This window comes from Mus musculus, chromosome 11, assembly GCF_000001635.26.
Source record: "Mus musculus strain C57BL/6J chromosome 11, GRCm38.p6 C57BL/6J".
NCBI classification, from domain to species: domain Eukaryota; kingdom Metazoa; phylum Chordata; class Mammalia; order Rodentia; family Muridae; genus Mus; species Mus musculus.
This window is the reverse complement of record NC_000077.6, coordinates 22,067,143-22,077,500: the sequence shown is the minus strand read 5'-3', so window position 1 is coordinate 22,077,500 and position 10,358 is coordinate 22,067,143. Positions and strand designations below refer to the sequence as shown.

Sequence of the window (10,358 nt, the reverse complement as noted above, 5' to 3'; positions counted from 1 at the left end):
TGTTTCTTTACATTGAATAGTCAGCCTGTCATGACAAATCTATCTCCTTCTGCATGAGTGGGTGCCAGTCTGACTGGCTTCTTTTAGGCTCACACTGGGTTTAAGCTAGATCCGTGTGCATGACTGGCAGTGCATTTGTTGGGCCAGATCTAAGGAGCCAGAGAGCGTTCAGCTCCTTTTTGCCTACAAAAGAGCAGCCAGACAACCAGCAAGAGGCCTTGGATATAGCACGAGGTGATACTTACTCAGCCATTCCTCCTTTTTTCTTATAATTTTTTTAAACTAAGAAGTTATCAGTTTCACAAAGAGGAGAGGAATTAAATTATCAAAGGCTCCTCTTTTTGGAGGCCCAAACTATTTCCATTAGTTCTGCTAATGCAGTTTGAAGTTTTCAAAAACACAACATAATTGCTTTTATAATCCTAAAATAATTATTTTTTTAGAGAAAGATAGTAGCTACTGGGAATTCTTAAATATTAGTTAAATGAGTGAAACAAAATAATTACTGATTTAGAATATAAAACATTCTATCCCAGCTTGCTTCCAGAGATACTTAAAGGAAAGGCTCGTTTAGTACTGTTAATTTAATCATGCTCTTTTATGTTCAGAATTCCTCATTTGTGTGTAGCATGTTGCACCACTTAGGAAAACAGGTGTGACAGCTAAAAATGATGAAAAAGCTGTAGAGTATGATATTTTCAATTTCATGAGTTGACTGCTAATGGAATCTACATTCTTGCAATGCATGTCTGGTTTGTTTTGTTTTGTTTTGTTTTTGGGTTTTTTCTTTTTCCTGACTTGTACCTTTTGTATTTCCTATTTCTATTTAAAAAGTAGATCCCAGATCTAAATTTATGTTCTTTTACTATTTTGCCCATGTTTATTAAACAAGCCCAAAACTTAAGGGTTACTACAAAAATAAATGTAATCCCCGAGGCTGATCAAAGATTTAATCTGACCAGATGGAGCAAACTTGAGAAAGATTTTGACTTTCCACTCTGTTTTGCAACAAAAAAGGCCAATTTTTTTTTCTCTTGCTTTCTTTGTTAGAGAAGCAGAGATCAGGCCATCCCCAGAGAAATGAGCAGGTGTGGTCATTTAAAGCATGTCTGCTTATATTATAAACCAGCATAAGAAAAGTTTGAAATGGACTGAAAAGATCTGCTAAACAGTTTTAATGTTTCATCCTAAATCCTATTTATTCAGTCAAGACCTGACCAAGTTGGCAGTGAAATATAGTAGTCTACCCAAACCTCTAAAGCCCTTGTAATTTTTCATTCTGTTTTCTGTAGAAGGTGAATAGGTGAGCTTCTGTAATCCCTGCCACTGGACAAGCATGGAATTCTTTGGTTGTTTGGTTTGTTTGTTTGTTTGTTTGTCTGTTTGTTTGTGTGGTTGGTTGGTTGGTTGGTTTGTGCTTGGTGCTTAGCTTCCTGACTCTTGATGAAAAGCAATAGTCCAGTAATTTTATTAGTTTACTATAACATTAGGGAATTCTAAGGACCATTTTGAGAAGTACTACATAAAACTTTTTATATTAAAATTTATTTAATTTAATTAATGTCCAATTAAGTCCAAGCAAGCACTGTTTTCTGCTGTTGAGGGAGATAAAGATTCAGACTTTGGGTTTTGTTGGTGGGGTAGGGAGAACTATACTGTTATAAAATTTTTTATGGAGTAAGAATATAAATTATTGTTTGATTTTTTTTAAAAGCTTATTCCATGAGAATATAATAGACACGTGTTTCCTACGCAGAAGAAATGCTCACGTATATTCTTCAAGTGTCTGAATAAAACTTCCCTGTTGTAAAAGACACCCTTGGGTGGGTAATGACCTTAGAAACTACACTGACAGTCTCTCGTGTTCTAATTCACTTTCACAAATCCACGGCACATTTTTGGCCTAAAGTAATGTCATTCTGTGACATTTGCGGCAAGACTAAAAAGGACCCCCCATAGTAGCCATTTTTATTTGATTCTTAAGATCTGAAGGCAGCGGAGAGAACAATTGGGTAAAGTGGAGGGCTGGGGAAGCTTGATTTTCTTGTTCTCTGTGAAATGAAACTAGTCTTTTCCTCCTTCCCTCTAAAAGCCGAATCTGCTAGGGGGTGGTCGCTATGTTGGAGTTGCTGGGGTGCCACTGCAGATCACTTTAATTACTACAGCTAAGGAGGGTAAAATTAAAAGCAGCACCATTGGAGCACTGGAAGACAGCTCGCCTAGGTGTCGGTGAACTGTGAAATATAAAATTGCATACCAATACATTTTTATGGAAAGGAAACAAGGAATTACATTACTTATTCTAGAAGAGTTTGTCCGTAACTCGTCAAGTTTTAGTAGTGCCTCTCCCGGTAGCAGATCATAGACCATTTCAGTGCGATAAGGAAAACGGCAAGCCGCAGCAGCCTCGAGACAGGCAAGGGAAGGCTGAATGTGGTTTTAGCTTGTGTCCAGAGTTATTAGCTCTGACCCAGCTTGTGTGTGATATTTTCTGTCTGATGCATTGAAGTGCAGGCTCGTTGGCCTTGCCTTGAAGACAGCAGCGCTACACTCGCCTCTCTCCTAGGGGTTTCTAATTCGAGATCGGGACCCAGGTTTTAAATGAGTACAAACAAACTAGTTCGCATCACCTGTCTTCCTGGGTATCACAAAGGGGAGCTTGAACTGATTTGTAAAGAACAAGAACTTTAATATCACAATAATAACAATGTGGTCTTAAAAATTGCTAGGAGCAGAGATTATGTAAGATAATTGCTTTGAAACCTCAAGACCACGCAAAATTTATTTCTTACTATGGTATTTGTAATGTGTATGATATTAAACAGTGTATCCAAGAGATGTTCAGTCTCTATCAGTCAAGATGCCGGTAGCTATCACACAGCACTGTGCAAAGCAGAGACAAAACAAGCAACACATGAAAACACGCCAGAGTCCCCACAAAAGGCTGTTGTATTCATGGGTAGGGAGGTCTCCCAAAATAAGCTCCCATCTACTCTACCTGTAGTACATCCATTTTGGAAAGGCACGGTCAGCCTCCTAAGTCATTCTAGCTCTGTAGAAAGGGCAAATGTCTTAGAAACAGTAACTAACTCTCAGCTTTTGGGGGTTTATACACTGAGGTAAATGACTTCCCTTTAGTGATGGTGGCCCTCAAGAGTTCCCCAAGTAAACTGATGATTTACTTTGGCAGCAGGTCAGTCCTTGTTTTATTTTGTGTGAAGAGTAGTCAAAAGAAGGATAACAAAAACACATTTCTGTGCTTAGATTTAGGCATCATCAGAAATATTACCAACGTACTTGAGCAGTTTGCAATGAATGCTTTACTAAACTAATATAGTGGTTTTTAGCCCTACTCTCTGGTCATGTTGTCTTTGGACATGAACAGTGTAGCCATTTTTAGTAAATAATTGTAAAAATCTCAGATTGTGTTATCATCTATTGTTTAAATATTGCCAGACAAGCTGACTGTGTATAGTGCTAAGTACTGAACTCAGGTCCCATGCATGGGAAGTAAACATTCAATAACTGAGATATATCCCCGATTCCCATGATCCCATGTTTAATGGAACCTACATACAAAAGAAATAGTTTTACTTAGAATGAATCTTCTCATACAGAAACTGGAAATTTGGGACTTCTCAATTAAGGTAACATTGTTATGCACTCAGTTGATACAATTGCAATGTTTTCCTTCAGGACTTTTTGCGGATGCGGAGGCATGGTGCTAGGGATTGGACCTAGAGCATTTCCCAAACAGACAGATGCTCTACCGCTGGGCTACGTTCCCATGACTTTTAACCATTATCATTTATTTTCTCAGTTGGTTCTTGCGGGTGAGAAAACAAACAATACAGATATGCCATCCCACTGGAGAGATGTGGGTCCAGGCAAAATTGTCTCTGTGGTATAAGGACATCAGTGGAAAAGCAAATTAAGGCAATCTGATAGGGAACTAGAACTCTGTCAATCAGGCTCAAGATTTTGCGCTGTGTCTATAAACTTTGTTTACTGTAGGGTTTTATGAGTTGTAACCTGCCCTTGCTGCCTGTTAATGAGGCTAAATCTTGCTACTTGAGAATTGAATTACAGCACACCTCTGGGCTAATGGTTATAAACAGAGAGTCCCATTAGGGCTGCATTCTGATTTGTTCATTTGCATTTTTCTATTGTGTAGAGAACAATGAAGGGTAAATAAGTACAAATAAACAATTTACATAGAAATTGCTAAAGTGTGGTGACTAGTGTTCAGAGTTGTTTTTATTAATGGTTGCCTACCTTAGCACACATTCTTAGTGAACTCTCAGCCTACTTTTTTTAAAGGAGGTTGTAGCTTGTGAGAAAGAAAATAGGTTCCAATTTGTACTGGGAAAGGCAGAATCGCTTATTTTAAATCAGTTAAAATGACCAGACTATTTCATCTTAGTGTGAATCATCATATCCTAGCTCCATAAGAAGTTATTATTCATGCAATGAAATTGGCTTAAATCTTGTTGCCTTCGGCATATGAAATCATGGTTTTTATTAATGTTCCCACTCTCCTTAAGTTGAAGGATGCAGGGTTAGTAAAGACTGTGTCTTGCTCAGCGGGTCATGTAACTTGATCTTTTGGGCTCTGTTTTGGGTTTTCTTTTTCTTTTAATGGCTTTGTTTATTGGAGCAAGAGGGTTATGCACACGCCACAACATGCTTGTGGAGGTAAGAGGGCAACTAAGTCAGAAAGGTGAGCATTCCATCTACCTTGTGGGTTACAGCAATCCTACTCAAGTGTCTACCCACTAAGCCATCTTGTCCGCCTCTTGATTCTGTTTTTGTATCATTGTAGACCAGGCTAGCCTAGAATTTACACTAACCAAGGCTGCATTTAATTCCTGATTCTCTTGCATCCATCTCCCAAATTCTGGGATTATAGATGTGAGCTGTGGCATCTGCTTTTAACCTGACATTTTGGGGATCAGATAATTTAATAGTGAAGAGAAAGGGCTGTGGAGTCAGACAGACATGGGTTGGACTGTTGGATGTTTTGCTGTTCAACATTTGGACTTGAAGTCTGTTGTTACTAGTTAAAAGGGGTGGGTATAAGAATTAAATGAAGTAATGAATATAAAGTACTTAGCACATGAAAGCTCAAGAAATACAGTAACTATCATTAAAATACCATCAAACTTCATCTTCATCTAGTCATGCTGTATATTCAGTGTCCAGAAAGACTGATAACAAGTGAAAGACTGTTTGTATATTATCTTTATGTCTTTATTCTTACCCTGTACATTACAAATGCACTTGTTTCCAGAGGCTTAGAAGTCATCTCTGGAGTGTCAGAACTCTCTTGATTTCTCACTGCCCTACCCCGAGAAGTCACCATGCCCCTTCCAGATCCTGCAGCTGTGCTAGCATCATGTTCCTACAGGAGTGCTTTGCTTACATTCTGCTCAGGCTGTTCTTGTTTCATGGGAGGGTCTTGCTGTATAATCCAAACTCAGCTCAAATCCAAAATCCTCCTGCCTCTGCCTCCCAAGAGCTTCAACTATAGCTATAACTAAGCATCCTTCGAAGACTCCACTGTACATTTGTGTATATTCCAACAACTCGTCCCTGGCCCCTTCCTGTATGCTTGGGAGAATGTTGCCACCGCCCTTGTCAGCCCTGTGATCAGATTCACATTTCTCTGAGTCACTCAGCAGTCTCTCCCCTTGATGTGTCTAAAATGATATGGAATTGCGTGCTTGTGGAGGTTGGTTTGGGTGCTGCTTTCTGGCTGTGTAGTTCTATTCCTCTGTCCCCTGTGTCTGTGGAGAAAATGGAAATTATAAGCACTTAGTGGATTCTCTTTAGCACTTGGGAATAGAACGTTGTAAATAGTGTGTATACAATATGATTCCTATCAAAACACAGATGATGTGTGGCTGACCTAGTGTTAGTGACAATAAGCCCAACCTCTGGATTGAAGATCTCTAATCTTTGATTTACACATGTTCTCTTTATGTGTCTCTTTATTGTGTTCCCAGGTTTTTGTGAGTTACAATACTTAATGTTCTGCCATCATATTGAACTCCAGTTTTCATTTATTCATGTGATTTCATTGATTCAATTCATTGTACTCACTGTTGTATTTGATAGTTGTGAGTATGCCAATTTGCCTACCAAGAACTTGAGAGTGTGCCCCTAGGCCTACCTACCTGACACACCTATTAATCTGGGCTTATTGATGTTGATGATGCCAAAAATCTCTTGGGTTGGTTGGTTGGTTGGTTGGTTGGTTGGTTGGTTTGTTTGTTTTTTAGCCACCTCAAAAAAAAAAAAAAAAAAAAAAAAAAAGACTTTTAAAGTACCCAGATTTGAGTTGCACCTCTCTGGCTTCTTCCCTGTCTACCAAGCCTGATTGCACCTCTCAAATTTCCTGAATAACTTCTGACTTTCACAGTAATAGGTTGTTTTGTTTATTTATTTTTGAGACAGGTTTCTTTATTTAGCCCTGGCTGGCCTTGAACTCACAGAAATCCCCCTGCTTCTGGCTTGTGAGTGCCTTTTCTTGAAAGCACTTTGATTCTCATGATGCCACACCCTCTTACATAAGGACAGGTGTTCTCCACGTCTCACTCAGTGGCCTCCTTACTCCTCTTCAGGCTACCATGTATTCACCCTTCAGCACCATGGCCCTGGCTTTACCTCACACCATAGCCTCAGACCAGCTTCCCAGCTCGTACTCAGAGGTCCTCTTGCCTCTTCAGACCCCCCTCTCTCCTAGCCCAGACACTGCCTTCTTAGAGCTGGCTTCTGTTAGTTTCCTATGTTTATTATAAGTCCATAGTCAGAGTTCCCATTCCATTTTAACTAAGATATATTTTCCTTCTTCTGTCCACAGCTCTAACCAAAAATTGGGACAGAAATTGGTTTCTTGCATCTCTTTTTCGTATTCCTCGTAGCACTTTCTCTTCCTGAATGTTCTTATTAGAACCTATAGGTTCGTTGGACTGTTCATAAACCTGCTAATTCGTGTCTTTCCAGTTCCTTGTGTCAACCTATATTTCACTGCTGCTAAATTAATCTCTCATTCTCTTAAACTTTAGAAAGCATATGTATATAAAAGCAAACAGCATAAAACAGCCAGCATCCCAAGCCATCTTCAGTGGTTCCTAAGAGGCTACTCTGGGGTAGACTTCCCTGGGTCGGCGGCCTTCCTCCTTGTCTCACGGGCAGCAGTGGCCATAGCCAGACCATATCGGGTCTCTGTCAGTTCCACTCCTGCAGGTGCAACACAGAAGCCATGACACCTTTTGTCTACCCTGCCCCCAGCCAAAACTTGTTTCAGAAGTTATAATGAAATATTTCTTTAAAAAAAATATCCACACGTGTTTTGTTCTTTGTTTTTTTTTTTTTTTCCTTTTGGTCTTTTTTCCTATTGTTGTGTAAAATACTCCGATAAGAGCAACTCAAGGGAGAAAGGCTTTATTTTAGTTCACATTTGAAGTATAGTTCATCACAGTGGAAAAGTCCAGGCAACAGGAACCCAAAGTAGCTGGTCACATGGTAGCCTCTGGGCAGAGACCAGTGAGTGCCCGTGTGCTGCCACATTCCCTTCCTCCACTCTGTAGCCCAGGACCTCCCAGGACATGAATGCCACCCTCCTGTGGCTCGCTCAGTCAGCACAGTCTCTCAGCTCCCAGGGCGTTCGGGATGCTACTAAGCTGACACACACAGGGTAGTACAGTGGCCAAGGACAGAGCAGAGGTCCCACCAGTGAAGAGAGTGGAATGTCAGAGGAGGCTGCGTGGATTAGGCTGGATCTTGAAGAATCAGTAGACATTAAATGATATGAGAACCATGGTCCAGGAAGAGTCCATGATATATTCCAAGCCACAGCTATTCAATACTTAGTATGGACATGTTTTATGGAGGTTAGAAGATGTTAGGGAAGAGACCTACCAAGATACTGGAGCCAGCTTATTGTAGGATTTATCTTGTTTTTATAAACTTTCAAGCTTACCAAGCAATTTCCCATGGTATTGGCAATCTCCCCCCCCCCTCTCATGTGTGTGTGTGTGTGTGTGTGTGCGCGCGCGCGCGTCTGTAGGTATGTATACATACACACACATGCACATGTCTTCCTCTATCATTCCTATATCATTCTCCACCTTGGAACCTGAACCTAGCAAGCGCCCACAATCGCCTTGTCTCCATGCCCCCACAGTGCTGGGGCTGCAGTTGTATGGGGGAGAACACTTCTGACTTTCACGTGGGTACTAGAATCATATCTCAAGTCCTTATAGCAGCTTAGGGTTTTCTCTTAACTGTTGAGCCATCTCTTGAGCCCCTGCTTACAATTCTTAAAAACCCATCTTAAATAGTCATCAACTATCTACCTATTTGTTGCAGGTTTTAATAATTTTAAATTCAAAACCTTATTAGACATTATTGGCTTTTTTCCTTACTGTGCCTCTGTTGCAAAAGGAAAGAGTTCTGTTATTGTTGGCATTTTTTAAGTTAGAACTTAACTCTAACTTAACTTACTCTCTTCACTCTTACTCTATAGAAAAATCCATTCCTGTATTTTATCTAAGTTGGGTTACTGTATTTTTATAGTATCAAGGTGTCTTTTAGACAGTACTTAGTACCTTTATTAGAAAATAGCAAGTTAAATTTTATTCTTAAAAAATAAATTGTTAATCACAATTCTATTCTGATTATTGGGAATTTCTTCTCTGAGTCTTGTTTTTTATTAATAATTTCTGCCTTTTCTTTAATAGTTTATGTTGCCAAACATTCTTTAATTTAAATTTGTGATGGACATTTTAGTCCAATGATTTGTAAATGTTTTAAAGAACTGATTCTGAGATGTCTTTTAAAGCTGGTGTGACATCCAGCTGATGCGGAGCACCCTGTTTATAATGTGGGCCAAGCACCATGCTGTAACCAGTTACTATCACGATGATCAGATTGAAAATGAAATTGCATTTCTGTCAATTACTGAGTTGGCAACTGTTCAATATATCTTAGCAGCAAGATGAAGAGAGACGTCGGCAGCTGAGAGAGAGGGCTCGTCAGCTAATAGCAGAAGCTCGATGCGGAGTGAAGATGTCAGAACTTCCCAGCTATGGTGAAATGGCTGCAGAAAAGTTGAAAGAAAGGTCAAAGGCATCTGGAGGTGAGCTAAGGAATCTTGTAGCACATTCTGCAGAGAACCCAGAAATCTTCAACAGACCTTTTAGGACTTCTTATTTTACTTCAAACTGTTACATAAAAACGTAAACTTTCTAGCCTATTGATATGGGTGGTTTGTTTGTCCTAAGCCAAGGGAAATATTGTAAATCAGAAGATAAATGTTATTTTTTTCCAGGTCAACTTGTGCCTTAATTTTTAATGCAAGCATCATTCTTCGGCTTGGACATAGGAGCAAAAGCCAGTAATCCTGGCCGAGGCACGGATGATTGATTTCAACTGGGGGCTGGCCTTGGCTGGATAGCCAGACCCCATTTCAAAAAGAAGACAACGGTGGGGGGAAGAGAGGGAGGAAGAAGAGATTGCACTTTTTAGGTTTATGATATCCCTTGATGCCTCGTTGTTGGGAGAGTAGGTGAGATGCAATCAAGTCCTTAGTGTCTAGACTGTAGGATTTGCTAGTGGTGAGCTCTTCCATGGGAAATGTGGTCTGGTTTTGTACTAGAGATGGAACCTGGGATCTTGTGCATGCTAAGCATGCATTTTGCCATTAAGCTTCCAACAGCTCCAGGACTTTCCCCTTCAATGAGATCTTTTAAGTGATATTTTTGTGCTGGTGAGATGGCTCAGCTAGTGAAAGCACTTTCCACCATGCCTGCTCACCTAAATTCAGTCCTTCCTTGTACATACATGATATAAGAATCGAGTTTTACACTTTGGCTATGACTTCCACATGTGAGCTATGTCACAATCATCCCCCTACTCCCCCCACCCCACTCCTTGTACACACATAAAATGTGATAAAATTTTGTGAAGTAGTTTTGGCAAGGTGTGGTGGTATATATATTTAACCCCAGCATCAGGAGGTAGAGCATCAGGCCTAGGCCTCATGAGACTCTTTATATCCCAATATGTAGGAATCATTATTATGTTCCATATCAATTTCCTTCAGGTCAATTCTATTGTCCTGACTCTGAGACAGTCATCTTCAGTATTTGCAGATACCTCTAAGCTCAGTCTCGAGGCAAGGGCCATATAAAATAAAGAATTTTTTGCCTCTCAGTGCTCAGTTTGGTTATCCGTAATTTGAAACTGCACTTTTGCTAGGAATACATTCAAGAGGCATGTGAGCTTTTTACTTCAAAGTAAATTCAAAGGTTTGTAATCTATTTTGTAATAAAATTATGTAATAAAAGTGTCAG

The 10,358-nt window shown here is 39.8% G+C and overlaps 1 protein-coding gene across 28 annotated transcripts in view; it reads left to right on the top strand.

Moving 5' to 3' along the window:
- Positions 1–10,358, top strand: part of Ehbp1 (EH domain binding protein 1) — a 281,259-nt gene that overhangs the window by 209,583 nt on the left and 61,318 nt on the right. For 24 of the 28 annotated variants that reach the window (NM_153078.4, NM_001252515.1, XM_011243681.3 and 21 more), the window contains one exon: positions 8,995–9,142. In NM_153078.4, coding sequence (NP_694718.4) covers positions 8,995–9,142 — 148 coding nt within the window. The remainder of the gene's footprint in view (positions 1–8,994; positions 9,143–10,358) is intronic. The other 4 variants (XM_030245796.1, XM_011243692.3, XM_030245792.1 and 1 more) reach the window with 1 other exon arrangement.